Source organism: Prinia subflava, chromosome 11 (assembly GCF_021018805.1).
Source record: "Prinia subflava isolate CZ2003 ecotype Zambia chromosome 11, Cam_Psub_1.2, whole genome shotgun sequence".
Taxonomy (NCBI): Eukaryota; Metazoa; Chordata; class Aves; order Passeriformes; family Cisticolidae; genus Prinia; species Prinia subflava.
In genome coordinates this window covers 21,637,707-21,654,892 of record NC_086257.1, presented here as the reverse complement: position 1 = coordinate 21,654,892, position 17,186 = coordinate 21,637,707, and the positions used below count along the sequence as shown (strand labels likewise).

General features: G+C 41.5%; 1 protein-coding gene across 5 annotated transcripts in view; it reads right to left on the bottom strand.

The window, feature by feature from the left end:
• PHC3 (polyhomeotic homolog 3) overlaps window positions 1-16,502 on the bottom strand; it is a 28,984-nt gene extending 12,482 nt beyond the window's left edge. For 2 of the 5 annotated variants that reach the window (XR_010081551.1, XM_063408289.1), the window contains exons 1-13: window positions 16,417-16,502; window positions 13,523-13,670; window positions 12,620-12,778; window positions 11,141-11,218; window positions 9,488-9,646; window positions 8,933-9,031; window positions 7,584-7,818; window positions 5,292-6,166; window positions 3,719-3,869; window positions 3,163-3,416; window positions 2,289-2,445; window positions 884-998; window positions 15-165 (exon numbers count right to left, since the gene is read on the bottom strand). Coding sequence is in view for 4 of the 5 variants with exons in the window: in XM_063408289.1 (XP_063264359.1) it covers window positions 15-165; window positions 884-998; window positions 2,289-2,445; window positions 3,163-3,416; window positions 3,719-3,869; window positions 5,292-6,166; window positions 7,584-7,818; window positions 8,933-9,031; window positions 9,488-9,646; window positions 11,141-11,218; window positions 12,620-12,778; window positions 13,523-13,648 (2,559 nt within the window). In the remaining variant the exon portion in view is untranslated. The remainder of the gene's footprint in view (window positions 1-14; window positions 166-883; window positions 999-2,288; window positions 2,446-3,162; window positions 3,417-3,718; window positions 3,870-5,291; window positions 6,167-7,583; window positions 7,819-8,932; window positions 9,032-9,487; window positions 9,647-11,140; window positions 11,219-12,619; window positions 12,779-13,522; window positions 13,671-16,416) is intronic. The other 3 variants (XM_063408290.1, XM_063408291.1, XM_063408292.1) reach the window with 3 other exon arrangements.
• Window positions 16,503-17,186: the final 684 nt, after the last annotated feature.

Sequence of the window (17,186 nt, the reverse complement as noted above, 5' to 3'; positions counted from 1 at the left end):
AATATTCCACAGACCTGTCTAAGAAAATGATCTCGTGACGCCCCCTCAGGGCCGCTCGGCCGACGCCCGCGCCGCCCAAGACTTTGGCTATCTGACTTCCGATTCCAACGACTGGTCTTGTCTGATGGAAACAGCCCAAATTTCTTAGTGCAACTAAGGCTGTGCCTAAAGAAGTAAGATATATTCAATAATGCACTAGTGGTTTTTAGGACTGAGTTCAATTCAGTAACCATAAAATCACAGTGTTGTAGAAATGCTGCTTAATTACAGCAACAGCTGTTATAGAAATACAGGAGAAAGGTATCTCAAAGGCCATGTAAGCAAAACCCTCATCTCATTGTGGGATCAAGTACATCCAGATTACCCCTGGAAGATGTCTGTCCTTCCCATTCTTAAAAATTTTCCATGATAGAAATACCTTTGCATTTTATTGCATAGTAGGGTACTGCTGTCCACTAAAACCTAATACCACACTGTATTTTCTGGTTCCATTTTCTCTACCTAGCTGATACCCAGTCAAAGGAGGATAGAGGCAAAAATCCCATGCTAAAATTAAAGGACTAAATCTTTTTAAGATTATTTTGCTGGTGGTGTCCCAAGCAGTACCAAATCAAAAATACATACTCCCACTACCTAAATGGGAATGTAACAGACATATGAGAAAGGTCATGTCCAGACACATTGATGCCAAAAAGAACTAAGTGACAACCAGAAATGGGAAACTATTCCCCATTTCTAAAACTTATGGTATTAAACATCAACTTTCCAGTTGTTGTCATGGAAGACTTTGCATTCAGATGTTGACTGTGAATTCTTGCTCTCTTAGCCAGGAGAGATTAATCCATTAACCAGATAATGATAAACAATAACTACATAGAGTTACCTTTTGGCACAGGATGTGGAGCAGAATCTTTTAGATCGCAGAAACTTATTGGGATATCCCATTTTTCCACAAAATTCACACTTCAGAAGATCATTTTCAATTTCATCCAGTCCCTCTAAAGAAGGAATGGAATGAAGTCAGTTTCAATGACACAAAATTATGTTCATGTCTCACCTCAAGCAGGCAAAAGATCTTTCAATATTTAACGAATTCAATTAAACACTTTGATTAACAGACAATTATGCAAAGCTATGCAAGTCGTAAGATTTCATTCTGTCTAGAAAAGATCTTGAACAAACTGAACCTTAATGAACCTTCAATTAAGTTATTCAATGAACTTAATCAGTTTGTTGTAGAATTTCAAGCCACCCATGAGCAAATCTGCCCTCAAAGATAGCAAACAATTAAAAAAGAAGGGTTACATTCCTCATGAATTACTTCATAAAGAGTTAATTATGAGAAGCAGGCCTTCCACAGTCTAAATGCAGACTCTTCCTGTAATGACATAATGAATTAACCTTTTAAAGTACTTTCTTTGAATAAGCAGCTGCTACAACCAAAGGGATTTGTGAAAGCAAAGAAAACATTGAATCTTGAATATATATAACATTCAATCTGTGAAAAAGATAAGCTGCATGCAATGAAGAAAAGGATTATGGCATCTGCTGGCTTACAGCCTATTGTTACAGAGTGCTTTTCTGTTACTGCTGAGGTGAGATGGCCTTTTCCTGCTCTCCAAAAAGCACCAGTACAGCAAAGAGCTGCAAATACTGAGAAGGGTATTTGAAGGGTGTTTCTATCACACACACAATCATACCCTGGTTTACTATCAGAAAATCTCCTCTATTCAACTTCTGTGTACGTGGATGTGTCTTGATGTTGGATGTTTCCTACCAGCTCATCTAATGAGTAGCTACAAATTCTCTACATAAACCTAACACCAGCTGTCAGGAGCAGTAACTAAACCCAAAACTATGAGTGTTTGGATAATTCCACAAAACAGACAAGCTGTCTGAAATCTGAGGCACAGCATAGTGTTAATGCTGAAAAGAAAATTGAATTAACATCTAATGAAACAAATTAAGGACAAAATAACAGCTGCAAAGAGTTTTGATATGGAAGAGGGAATAGAACTATTTTAAGAGAATGAAAGAAGAGTTGCATTAAGCCTAAATTTAAGCAGATCACCAAAAACAGCTCTGGTGCAATAAGGATACAAGATGTGGGAAAGAAAACCCAGAGGTGGCTAAAAAATTCTGAACTTTCAAATCTTAGATGAATTCACACAGAAATGTGTGTTCACAGAATAACTTGGGTTTTTCTGGGCCAGGCCACTGTTTGATTCCCATTCCAAAGCACACAGAATGGGAGGTGGGAAATGGGCATTTAAACAAAACCTACAAACCTTCTGCAATCATATCCTCTATTTCTGTGTCTGATGAGTTGTCTGCATGTTTTGTGTTCTGCAAGTCTGATTCAACACACACCACACTCATGATCTGCCCCTCCACCAGCAAGCTCTTCTCTGCAGGCTGTTCCACCAGCAAAGATGAACGACTGACCTAGTGCAATAAAAGCAAAGCAACAGTGAGTAATTAACATCATTCACAACAGTGAATAATTAAAACCAGTATTTGTGACTTAACAGTTGTAACTGAGATGATGATCAGTTTCTACTTCCTATCAATGAAGCGCAATTATATCGTGCCAAAGCTCATTTCTCAAATAAATTAAGGCTCACTCCTGCTCTGCAGAGTTTGCAATTATATTTAACAAAGGAAGAAACACATTATATCTACAGAAATGAAGGAGAGGGTAAATGAGACACACAGTAAATTAGTAAGACAGGTTTTAAATTATCAGTTTGTGATTTAAAATTTTCAACAGTAATTCTTACCAGACACAGCACTAATTACACCTAGCACAGTTAAGAGCTTGCCAGTGCTTGAAACAATAAACTGTAGCATTTTAGAATTTTAACACAGACTCAGCTCTGACATTTAAATTAAGGTATCACTTTAATTGAGGGATCTAGGAGGCAGACAAATTAGTTATTAGTTAACAAAGTTATCCCAAATGTAGCCCAAACCCACTCTCTGTAGTTATCTCCAGATATAGCCTACTACTCAAGTCACCAATCAGTGGAGAAAAGGTCAAAATCAACATCTGAAACACAATTCAATTTCTAAATTTCTACTAGCCACAAATAACATAATTCTCACAAAGAGTTAATTTCAAAGATTAGTAGTAAAAAATATCCGAGCAACTTTTAGACTTACAGGGAAGGGCTCCAACCCCTCCTGAATCACAAAGCCTTCGATGACGTGGGTCAGGATCTGGGGTTTAACAATAGCCTGGGGAGGTTTATTTTCTAGGCTGGGAATGCTATTGGGCATGGATGTGCTGTTGCTCCTTGTCGTTGCTGCTGGAAGCAAAAGAGGTGGTGGTGGAACAGAGGCATGAGAAGGATCAGATGGAGATTTAATTACTGAGGCACTGACTGATGATGTCACTGAAGGCAGTCCCCCATGTTCTGCAAAAAATAACACAACATGTTATGTTTTATCACTTATGGCTCAGAATCTGGAAGTAAGAGGTGAAAAATCCCCAAGACCCATCTCTGCACCCATCAAGCCCTAACACTGGCTCTTCCCTAAGCTTTACAGATTCCACTTTTAAAACAAGATGGTTTATCTCAACAGATTATTCCACAAACCCTCCTTATGCAAACATTTTCCTTTACTCGGTACCTGCTAACTACAAACACAGTTGGCCATTAATTACTTACACAAATCACAAAAACAAAAGCTACCTTAGTTTGGCATTTGTCCTCACCTGACAAAGGATCTTCTGAATGAAGAGCCTCTCCATTGCCCAAGGTTATGGCTGGTGGGGACAAGGTGGGTGGTGTGGGTGTCCTTGCCATGTGGACACAATCTGAGTCCTCAGGCATCTCCTCTTCACACACATTCTCCACTTGGTAAATCTGCATCCAACAAACTATTGCTTTAGAGAGATTTCCACTCTATCTTAACACCTTAAAAGAGTTGCATAAATACAGTTTTAAAAATCAATTACTAGTTCAAATATGTTAATCTTTTAATGAAATACTAGTTCTTAAAATGCATACCAAACAATGAGCTGAGGACACCACAATATCTACGACAGTAAAATTAAAATATTTTGTTACGGCAACACATAAAGAAGCACAGTTCTCCAATCAAACAGAACAGAGAACTTGACTTTTTCAATAGCTTATGTGCATAGTTTACTCTTATTTTTATTTACACATACATTTGATGCTATTTAAATACATCTGCAAAATGCAAGTTTAATGACAAGCCTGCAAATTGTTCTATCTTATACAGCAGTGTAATCAAGCTGAGTATTTCAGAAGAGTACACCAAGACTATCAAGCATTAGTGGTTATAAGAGATTTTAAGGTCTTTCCCTCAGAAGTATTGAAATAAAATTTACATAAATTCCTGACAGTCAGTTTAGCTGATTAAAATGTAAAACACCATCCTGTCAAAAGCAAACCTGGCTCCTACTCTTTTGCCCAATTTCTCCATGAAATAGCAGAGTTGAGATTATTACCCTCTTAAAATAAATTGAAAATGAACAGCACATCTCCATCCTTGACCTGTTGATAGCCTCAAAAAACCCTGAAAGAGCTGCTGATTCTTTTGCTCAACTTAATCTCATTAGCATTTTACCACTAAATCCCAGCAATGCCATCTTAAATGTCAGCCTTATTTGCATCTCATTTTATTTTCCTGATTTTAATCCGGTGATTGAAGGTAAAACCTTCAATTACAACTGCAGACATCTGAGACAAACACTGAACTAAATTAAATGGTGGTGATGGGAATTGCCAAAACAGCATCAAAATTCCCCAATTCTTTTATGAAGAGGATATTTTAAATGTTGGTACAAAAGTAATTATCTAGACACTTATCATCTTAATAACCTGATATACACCTTCCACCTAGTATAGATTGTTGTCCTAATCAAAATCTATTTGTATTGAGGTAAAAATTTATGATCCTCATGTCCCATTTACCAAAATTATTTATGTAAGTATTGCCATATATTTAGTTTTTTTAACTTCAAATACATAGCAATTTCATTAAGAAACAAGATTTTAGATCTTAAATTTACACTGTCATGGTTCCTGGTTGATATTCTTGACTGATGATCCATTACAAAAAGCCAAAAAAACCACCTCCAAACCAAAATATGAAACAGAAGAAAAATGTCTATTGTTTTTTTAAAACTCAGTTCTGTAATCAAGAGGTTTCTTGTCCTCTGTCTAGCACCTGGTTTAGGTCTCTTTGAAGTCAAGGGCCAGACTCACAGCTCTGGAGAAGCCCAGAGAAAGAATAAAGGATGCAATGTTATCACTCACCACTGGAGTTTCAATCGGAACTGACGGCTGCACCTGCAGATTTACTGCGACGGTCTGTGGCGGTGGAAGAGTTTGAAATGGCAGCTGGACCAAAGCCTCTGCAGCAGGAAGTTCTTCCTCAGAAACCAAAGTGTTTTGAACCAAAACCTGGCCCTGGGACAGAATTTCAGGCTGCACTTGTAAGGACTGCACAGACTGTAGGGGTAGCGGCTGAATCTGGGCTGAGGATGCCGAGAGCTGAGGCGGTGCTGCCAGAGGGATGGGAGCGGATTGCAGGGCTGGATACTGCTGGTGCGGCGTGGAGGACACGAGCGGCTGGCCCGGGGAAACCAGGGCGGGCGGCTCCACGGCGCCGATGTGCACGGCGGACGAGGGCGGCAGCGGCAGGTGCGGCGGGAGGCTGAGCGGCGGCGGCGGCCGCACGGGGGTGGCGGCAGCCGCCTGCGGAGCGGCCGGCTCGGGCTGCAGAGCCGCCGGCACCAGGGAGCTGGCCTGCGACTGGATAAGGGCTTGAGGGTGAATAATTATAGTGGGTGACTGACTCGGAGAGTGCGACGGCGGAGGGGACACCACCACTGACTGCTGAGCCGACTGCGATGGGGTGGGAGAGAGCGTGAGGGGCGGAGGATGGATGTGGATGGGGGAGCAGTGGGACTGGACGCCGCCGGGAGCCGGAGGCAGCGCATGGCTGGGGAGCGGCAGGCAGTGCTGGGACGGAGGCGGCTCCGGGCCCGCAGGAGTCTGGAGTGCAATGGGCTGGACTTGCTGCTGCTGCTGCAGGATCAGCTGATGGTGGGAAATCTTTGGAGGTGGAGAATGAAGTGGGATCTGCTGATGTTTCACTAGAGAATGAGGTTGCAATGGAGAATATGAAGCTGTGAGGGAAGGGAAAAAAGTGGCAATTAGTATTTATTTCTTCAAGTTCGGAAAATATTATAAAATACCTCAAAATTCTCACTTTAAAGATCAGCACAATGTTTTTAACACTTCCAATATTTGTTTAAAAATATCTTCTTTGACAGCACACAGAACACAAGAACAATTTATTAGGGGAGTATATCGATTTCCAAAGGAAAATGCAGCAATGAATAAATGAAATGGCCATGGTTTTTACATATATGTACTTTCTAAAAAGAATTCTAAATTTATGTTTTTACCACTAGGTTCAGGATGCTGCTGATGCTGCTCTATTTAAGAATTTCACACAACTTTAAATAGATTTAACCTTTGCTTTGAAACAGACTGGAAGAGAAATGATAAGCACAACAGGATTTGCTGATAACTGTTAAGTTAAACTTTAGATAATTCTGTTAAGAGACTAAATAAAATTCCAGGAGTTTAGTATAAATTTAAACCATTGAAGGCATTTCCCTGAACTTGAACACAGTAATTGAGAGGCATGAATCTGAAAGTAGTGCAGCTTCCAGAGAAATCACATCACCTTGAAGTGAACCAGTGACTCACCAGTCATTTCTTACAGCACATATTTTCCTCCACACGCAAACCTCTTCTTGCTTTGTCTTGTCCACTTGAAAAATAACTCATTTATGTAAGTTTTTTTGATTTGTTCTGCTACTGAGGGTAGTTTTTCTTACCAATGTGAGTTCTGAGGGCATTAGGGTTCAACACCTCCAGAATGTCTGCCTCCAAGTCCCACTCTTTCTCTAAAAGCTGTCATTAAGCCAAGCTGCATTCCACAGAACTCAGACCAATTGTCAAGACTACCATCATTTCTTCAAAATAATAAAGCTAAGATGCAAATATCCTGCATGCAGTGTAAGTGCCTCTCTAACCAAGTGCAGGTTATTTTGATTTATCTCAGTACAAAGTACTAACATTCTGAGCATTGTTACCTACAGGTTTATAAAGGTACTCGATATAAGAACATTCTCATGAAACAGACAACAGAAAAAAGAAACAAACCACCAATAAAATGCATTAGGATGGGAGCAAGAGGCTTGAGGTGGTTTCAGCCCATACTTTGCTGCCCAGAGATGGGATGGCATGTCCTGACAATGAACACACAGAGAGAGACCAGGAATGAGATCCATGTTTGTGCTGTCACTCAACAGGGTATTGCAGCTGCTATATTGTGCTTGTGATTTAAGAACATTCCTGCCTCTTCTTAATCAAAATCCTGTGCAACATCCGATACCAACAAATACGTGAATTTACTAATAAAATCTGAACTCTGTTCCTGTGGAATATCTGTAATAACACAGTGAGAGAGCACTGAACTCTGACAGAACTGTGATACACAATCAGTTTCCCACAGTTGCCCATTGCTCCCACCTGGTGTGATTAAGTGGTGGATGCTGGATGTCCGCGTGGCCGGCGTGCTCCGACACTCGGGAGCGGGGCTCTCGCCTTTCCTGCTGCTTTCTGAGGGCTCTGGCTGGCTGCCCTTGGAGCTGCTGACAGCTTTACTGGGGCACAGCGACTGACTCTGACTGCTGCTCTTTGGTGGGCCATTCTGAGAACTTGACAACACACCCAGCTTCTGACTGCGCAGCGTCAAGTTCTGAACCTGGGAAATGAGCAAAACATGAAAAGATCCAAACTCTGTAAATGGCTATGATAAATATCAGACAAAAACAGCAAAAAAAATTACATTTTGTAATGCTTCTCATCCCATGTGATCACAAGAAACTAAAAATCTGAATATCAAAGTATCTTTAAAGCCATAAAATTTAGAGAAGGATAGGGATCTTTACTACTTCAGTGATAAATACAGAAGTCTTTTTTCCCTTATTGGATTTTTAAAAGAAATGAAAATTGTTAATTAATTTGAATTAAAACTTTCATTTTTCTCTTTTATTGTGCCTTCAAAGTAAGTGACACAAGGCATGTTAAGCAAAGGCAATTTAATTTTTACAGACACTGCAGAAGTGCAGTGGTCTGTGAGTGAGCTTCCAGACACCAACACAAACCAGAGCCTTGGGTGGTCAGTAGGACCAGTCTTCTCTGCTATCTGTGTGCTAACAAAACTGAGACCTTTCTTTCTATATTAACTCCCAAATTAACCAGTATTAACCTCCCTTCTCATCATGACACCTCCAATGTCACATGAAACAAAAGGTTTGCTTTCTGAAATGTAAATCAGTCAGGGATCATTTTCACTGGTTATACCATACCCAGTTTCTATACATAACGATCCCAGATCTCCAATCCTACGTGTTGAGCTAAAATTTCATTCTCAAGGATAATACCTACCCTTGTAGCACTAATTTACATAATCTTTTACATGAAAAAGAAGACTAATTATTATCACCGTTCCCTATTTTGATTACATAATCCCTTCCTCACTCAACAGCTACTACCTGTGTGATGAACAGCCAGTTTAATTTCACTTCTCACTGTCTGTGTGTCACCACAGGGCACATTCAAACCAAGACAACAGTGCTTGCTTTGTCACTGCCGTGCAGGAGGTATTTAGTGCCATCCTGCCCCAGTGAGGACAAATCCTCCAGCACACCTTCACAGCAAGGTGACTGCAGTTTGGCAGAGCCCCTCCAGCAGCTCATCTGCTCTCTGCTCTGGGGTGAAAGCAAAGCAAGAAAAACTAAAGCACAACATTTCCTTACTTTTCAGTTTTGTCCCACTCGATGGAGCAGACCTTGAATAAGTTTACACAAGCTCACCTGAGTAGCTGCAGACTGACAGGAAGATGAGGAGGACGAGGAGACAACAGGAATGTCAGACTGGACAGCAGCCACAGTGGTCGCAGGAGTAAAAATAAGCTGTTAAGGAAGAAAAGAATACATGGTAACAGACTGAAATTCTTAAAATCCGTGAAAGAAATGCAGTATCTTAAAGAGATACATAACTTACACATACTGATGTACAGCTTTTAAGATTTAGCTTTTTACTTCTAGATTAATTTTAATAACTATTTATCATGGCAATTTTAGTAAAGAAAGAAAATAATAAAGAATAGAAACAAAAAAAAGAGAATAATTTAAACCAAATATAATAATATATTTGTTCTGCATATTGAGAAAAATCTTTGAGATAAATAAACACATCTATGAACTTTCATACAAGCACTAAAGAGGACTTATCTTTCAATACTACAGATTAGTGAAAAAAAAGACAAAAGAGCAGCCCAATATCTATATATTTAAGAAAGAGAGCTTAGATCTTCCAACAGGGGCAGACCAAAGCCAAACTCTGCCAGGACTGCAATGAACACTCACCATCTGAGCTCGCAGATACATTTGAGCCTGGCTTGCACTCAGGGTGGGAGAGGTGCTGCCCAGCAGCATCGTCTGTTGGGTGATGCTGCTGCTGGTGGTGTTGGAGGTCTGAGAACGGCTTATTATCTGTGCAGGTGTGGGAGAGGTGGAGAGGTTAATCTAAGGAAACAAAAATATTGCTTCTGTCATGGAAATTCCATCACCCTAGGGTCTAAAGCCAGAAAGCCCTTGACAAAAATGGCAGGGGCAGTTGGAATCTCTGAACTGTGAAGATATCAAAAATATATTGAGCCAATCATCACAGAATTGGATTCTGGCAAGATTGTACCTTTTTACTCTTAAACTGCAAGCAACCACTTTGCAGCAAATAAAAATTAGCAGTTAAGAGTATAAACAATGATATGAAGTCTCAAAAATATGCCTCATAGAAAGTCACACTTACTGAATATGTAGAATGAGATTTCAGTATTTTAAGAAAAACACCTGAACTTCAATATTTAAGATCTTTAACTGCCTGGATTGTTTATCTTCTATTATGCAACCTGATAAGGGCAGTTCTTTGTGCCACCGCTTATGGACTTTCAATACTCATTTCACATATGCACACTGAAAAATGACTGAAGACTAAAACCTTCTCTAATTTCATATTAAATACTCCTCAAAAACCAATCTTTAGCATCTTCTTAAAAAAAGAAGCTGTTGTGTCTTTGCTTTTTCTTTTTTTCTCTAACCAGTCTAACAGAGTTAAGTGCCCAGCTCTTTTTTCATCACTTACTTAAAAGATTTCCTTGAAAAACCCCAGCCCAATTATTTTGTTAGTTTAACATCAGACATCTTAATAGACTTTCCCTCAGAAATTTAATGAAGAAATGGTTTTACTTCTAACAACTGTAAGCCAAGCCAAGCTATGAGAGCTTAAAAAAATACACAATTAAATCACTGAAGCTATGCACTGGAGTCATGAACAGCTTGAGGGTGAGATTAATAAGCAGGATGTCTGTAGGACTAACAAATCCTACTTCAGACAACTGTAAAACTGTACAGAAGAGACTGTGCATGTCTGACAATGGCACTTGAAGAAATACAGCACGAACTGAACACAGAGCCACTCACAACCGAAACCTGAGCACATGCCTAGAATATGGGAAGTGAAACTGCAAAAAGGATGAATGATAAAAGATGAGAATCAATAAAAGAATGAATGTTATAAACATTTAATCAGTTTTGTAAATATATGTGAGCATTGACTTGGATTCTTTAGATTTAGTGCTGTTTAATCCCTGATACACAGTTATGATTTTCACCTACAGTAGTGCCCTGAATAAAGAAACTAACACAGAAAATCCAGTAAGAAATCATGTAAGAGATGAGAGCTCAGGAAGTGATTTCTGCAGGAGCTTGAACAGCCACTGATGCTTGTGGAGTGAGCAGCTGCCCCTCAGAGCACCAAGAGGGGTCTGGGACTGGGGAAGCCAACACTGCAATTACAGTCAGCAATTACTACAGAGCCATCATACTTCTGTTCACTGTGTCTGTAGGATTAATTTTAACAATACAACCTGAAACGCTATTAATGTTTTCTGGTTTTCCCTAGAGCCATATAACAACCAAGCAGGGTTGGGAATGGAGGGAGGGCTTGGTGCAGTTACGTACCGAGGTCTGCGACATGCTTGACTGCTGAGTGACACTCCCAGTGGGGGAAGTACATTGCCTCCCACCTGACAGGCTTGCCTAAATAGCAAGAATACGTGTCAAACAGGGAAATCAGAAAGTGCTTAAGTGATGTTCATTTTATTGCATAAACCATCAGAAACAGCCCTCTCCACCTTTACCTTTCTCGGGGTTAACAGTAAGGTGCTTTACTCAGTGGAAATAGTTTTCAGCAAAGGGCACTCTGCAGTATGGAATGCTACCTGCAAGGTGCTAAATTCCTTGAAGTCCTACCAAATTTCAGGCATATATTTCTTTCAGATCAAGAACTGAAGAAAAATGATCAGAGGCAAAGTCTGCCAAACTGCTAACGATGGAGGTAAGTGATCTCACTACCTATGGTGCTCAGAACTTCAAATGAGATACCAGAAAAAACTGTCATTATCAAAACTCATAATTTTATTGTGATTAGAATCTTCTAAAAATAAAACCAAACTTTATAAATGCTGTAAAGAACATATTCTGGAATGGTAACTTATGTATGCACATCCAGTGCCTATCACAGGATGCTATTCCAGCCCCTCAGGTGAGTAACAGGGAGAGTGATTTAGGTTTCTGTAGGAACAGAACCAAAACTTCTCAGCCTTTCCCAGCCCGATTTTTTTTCCTCTATCTCAGTAACTGTATATCCACATAGAAATCCATCACAACAAAAAAAAGACAAATCAACATGTTACCACAATCCAATGAAAAAAGTATAGAAGAAAAAGCCAGGAGCAAAAGTGAGTCAGTCCAGTTCTGACATCAAACATCCATATCCCTGAGGTCTTTAATTCCATTTAGCGTTTCCCTGTGTAAAATCTTTAACAACCACCTCTCTCTGCAAGATCATATTCTCAATCCAAGGCCAACTGAAGTCAAAGGAAATCTTGCAACTGCTTTAATTCAAAATGGGTCTCCTCCAGTGATCACTGATGTTAAAAACTGTGTTTCAGATATGAAATGTCATTTACCTCCTACATTTTCACACTCAGGGTTAAAATTTAATTTTGCCATTACTTATAATGCAGCCAGATGTGAGGTAAAACACACTAAGATGCCAGATGTTCATTGTTTTTTATTTCACTAAGATACAATGCCATTCATTGCTTCCCCCACCAACTTTTAGAGAAAATCATGGGATGAAGATTGAAGACCATTTTTAATATTTATTTTATTACTGCTTGATGATTTACATGATGCATTATAATGTATGCAATAAAGCATGGAATGGTTGCCTATTGGAGCATCTACACCACTAAGACAAAATCCTCCAAACAGTTTGGAGGATGATACAATTTAAAATAACAACATCATTAAAATATAAAAGTGAATTATCAGGAGGCATTAAGCTCAGGCACTTAAGCTGTTATTACATTTGACAACGACTGTAGCCCTATTCTAGATAACACACAATTCTTTTTCAGCAATCTTCACTCTCACCTGTGGAACAGTTGCCAGACTCTGAAATTGGGTACTGCTTAAGTGCTGCTGCTGCAGAGCAGCAGTCTGCAGCATTAGATGCTGCTGTTGGGCTGCATACATCTGCTGGAGGTACTGAGCAGCTGAGCTAGGAGGACGATGCAAGGCCTGCTGAATAACCTGTGATGAATCAGTAGGTAATTAATTACAATTACAAAGCACACACCATGCTGACATGATGTTGAAGTTTACCCTTACAAGGAAATAAAACCGAATAATTTTTTCTCACACCAATTATGTAACACTGAACTTGCTTTCTCCCTGTTCCTGACCAGGTCACAGAGCATTGTCAACATCAATATATTCACGGTCTCAAGGACAGCCTGACAATGCCACGTCATCCCCAACACATCATCCCAGCCTTTCAGCTGCTTGTCAACACATCCTACATCATGTTCTGCTTTCTGAGACATCTGAGCAGTGTGTGAGAAACCCAATTATCAAACACAACAGAATGGACTGGACAGAGTTCAAGGAGACCTCATTTCAAGAACAGCAAGAGGGGGCTGGATCCCAAGCAGCACTTACACCCACACAAATACCTTGGATCCCTCTAGTCAACGTTGGTCAAACAAACAGCTTTATTTTGCAAAGGTTTATATCAATAATCTGTACCCTCAGCAAACAGTGAGCAAACCAAACTTTCTATCATAGCATTTCTCCCTTCCTCATTTGGGAGACAAGCCTAACCTGAGCTATCTTTAAGTGGTCTGAGACCCTCCAGCAAACATCTCCTGAAAACCAGCAATCCAACTATTGAGAAAGACAACAGCAACTATGACAAGTTAATCCTGTGTCCAGTACTGCACACTGCCTGTGTTTAGAGCTCTGCAGAGGACAGGGAGGAGCCCCCAAGCCCAGTACCTGCACAGCATGTCTGTCAGAGCCGCTGTAGACGGAGATCTGGGGCAGCGGCGTGCGGGACGTGGAGGTGGTGGTGACGGTGGTGGTGGGTGCAGAACACGTCGTTGTGTTGGGTTCATTCTCCATAGCTGTGCAGCGTCCGTCCAGCCTGCCGGGAGTGACACACAAGGGCTTCACTAGCAAGGCCAGAACATGATGATTTTAATGCAAACATATGTTTTGTTGAGACAGAAGAATGGACAATTGTCAAAAGGTAAGTTTCACAGAATGATGGGATGGTTTGGGTTGGAGGGACCTTGAAGATCATCTCGTCCCATCCCCTGCCATGTCAGGGTCACCTTTCAGCTTGCTTCAAGCCCCATCCAACCTGGCCTTGAACACTTGCAGAGATGGGGCAGCCACAACCTCCATGGGCAACCTGTGTCAGGGCCTCACCAACCCTATAGTAAAGAATTGCTTCTTAATATCTAATCTTAGTTTGTAGCATTTGCTATTACTTGATGCAATCTCTTGAGAGGTGTAGTTATATTTTTCTAAGATCCATCAAAAGTAGCAATAAAGAACCAATTTAGGAACACATCCAAGATTTCCAGGCAGCTACACAGGAGCAGTGCCACCTCCCTCACCCCCACAGCCCAGGACTGAAAGTGCTGGCTGACCCTGGACACTGAGCAAAACCTGCTCTGGGCAAAAATCACCAGTGAAATGCTCTGTTTGGGGAGAGAGGGAAAGGAAACAGGAAAAAATCCTTTTAACAGGAATACCTCACACAATACAGCAAGAACCAAGGAAGAAACTTCCTATTTAAGCACCTCAAATGATCCTCCCCAGCCTTATGTGACTTCCCTCTGCTGCAGAGCACAAAATGTCATCTTCATAACTGAAATGAATCACAGACCTCAATATATGTTTATGGGGGTGTTTACTGCAGTTTCTTTTTCAGCCCTTGTATTATGATTAACAGGAAATCGCATAGTAGCTGTTTATTGCTTTCCAAAGGATGCCAGAAAAAGGGAGGGTTGAGAAGATGTGTTTCGTTCTTACCATAAAGAGGGGCTCAGAGAAATAATCAGAGAATCAGAGAGAGCTGCAATGTACTAGAAAAAAAGCAGCTTTGCCAAGTTTTTAACAAACCGCCCTTTGGATGCTGCATCAAATGGGAAAATAATCAGGAGTTTGAACTCACAGCTGGAGGCAGAACAGGACACACTGCCAGGCTGCCACCCTCACCTCCCAAAACACAACTACCCTGCAGAAGGCTGCACATGATGCTGCAGTTCCTGGGGACCTGCAACAACTAAACTGTAACACACACATGGTCACCTAAAAACCTCTTGCCTGCCCTTGGTTGGACTTTGCCATCAAAGAAAATTCGTGGCAATCAAGGATGCTTCAAAAGCAAAGGTCCCTGCTTTTAGAACTGAAGAAAAAATATGATTTGTTGTTAAAAATGCAGGTCTGTTGTGCATTGCTGATGACACTTGTGTATCTACTCAGGGCATGCATCGGTTCCCACTCCAACTGCAATAAACCCAGCATCATCTCTAAAACCACTTTTCATTAATTTCACATAATGAAAAGTATCTTAAAAAAACCCCAACAATCCTGTCTCCTCCAGTGGACATTAAAAGCACCTCAAAATATTTACACCTACAAATTGTCTAGCTAGTTTTTGCAGAGTTATTCAACCAGTTAAGTTAGCTTAAAGCATGTCTTATTTCCTTCATTCTCAGCCACATTTTTGGTGTGTTATAGGCAAGATGTGCAACATATTCCACTTAGTAACTATTCCATCACAAGTTTACTCCATGGGAGCTGTTAATCCTTTTGCTCAAAATTATTTCAAAAATAATATTGTCATTGCTCAGGTTGTTCTCACAGAGGATGTACAGTAAGGAGCTCCTAAATTTTTGCTCAGCATCTCCATCTCTGACACCTCACCTTATGCAGGCATCAATGATGCTAACGTGTAAGAAAATTAATTTTATTTAATGATGAAGACCTTGCAATCATGCTCCCTGAGCAACTTTAACGCAAAATAATCTCAGTCATGCAAAGTAAGTTTCAGAAACCACACTGACTTAAAACAAGCACTACGCATTTAAATGAGCCCAAAATACAAAGCAGAACAAAAAACTATATTGAAAATATTTGTTTATTCAAGCAGTAGCAGTACAAGACACCACATAACTTAAAGTTACATTGTGCATAAGGTAAATATTCCAAAGTTTTGTTTCTTTGTATCTTTCTTGGTCAGAACAACCACCTGAACTAAAACAGTACCTATTCTACAACAATTAACAAATCACCCTCACAGCAGACACACGAATGCCATTACTCATGTTTTGGAAAGTTTCGGTAAATGCCATGGTAATAGCAAACCCTGCTGACAACCCATAACCACAACCACAACCATCCACAACCACATGGTTTATTCTTTTTTTTTTTTTTTTTCCACAACCTCTCCCTGCAACTCCAAGGGGACAAATCATAAAAAACCCAAACGAAATAAAATTTTCCTCCAAGCCTAACCCCTACAGGCATTTCAGTATTTGATTGAGGGCTCCGAAATAATAAAATAATAATGATAACGAAGGTATGCTCTGTGGGAACACGCCCCACAGCGTGTGGAGTTCCGGCCCCGCGCTGAGGGGCCCCGGTGCCCCCTCGCCGGCCGCCCCCTGCCCAGGCCAGGCTGACCCACCCTCAGCCCCCGCCTCGCCCAGCCCGGCCCCGCCACCGCCCCCTCAGGAGAGCAAAGGCAGACGGGCGGGCGGGAGGGGCCGGCCCGGCGCCGGGGCGCGGTCAGGGTGCGGGTTCCCCGCCCCCGCGGCCCGGCCGGGGCCCCGCGGCTGCCGCTGCCCGCGCTCCGCGCGCCCCGCCGGGACACTCGCCTGGGACGCGCCGCTCAAGGCGCCGCCGCCGCCGCCATTTTCTCGCCTCCCTCACGGGGGAGGTGCCGCGCGCGCGCGGGGCGCGGCCGCCGCCGCGCACGTGACGGGAGCCGCCGCCATGTTGGCGGCGCCCGTGAGGGGCCGGGGCTGAGGGAGACCCGTGGCGGGGCCAGGGAATTGAAATATGCGATGATAACCTATCGACTTCTATGTGTTACAAAACAGGGAGCCTCTTTCAAGTGGCTCCTACATTTAGCAGCTGCTACTCAGACACTGTCAGCACTGTATCCATCCTAATCACGGTGAGAGCATCTCAGCTTTCCTTTCTAAGGCTCTGCTTGCTTCCTTCCACCCTTCCTGCCACTCACCAGCTCAAAGCACTGCGTGAATATGAGTTAAAGTAATTACCTCTGGTGTCTCTTGCATCACGCCTCGTTGTTTTAGCACCTGATACATACGCACCTACAAATCTTTGTACTGTAAGTACAGGAAGCCTGTATTTGGATGACTATGGGAGGTGTCTTCAGGCTAAGTCCTTACAAATAAAAGAGATTCAGCAAGTGTCTAACAAAACTCAAATACCTGCCAAGGCATTAGAGATGAGTTTAAACTGTTGACAGGGGAAGCAGTCGCACTGAGCACAGGTGGGATGCCTGAGACAAGTAGAGACAATTCCACAGGTGTAATGAGGATGCCTAATTTCTATAAAAGATGACATAATTCAGCAGGAGAAAAGGAAATTTTCATAGGTTAAAAATGAAGGTGTAGGG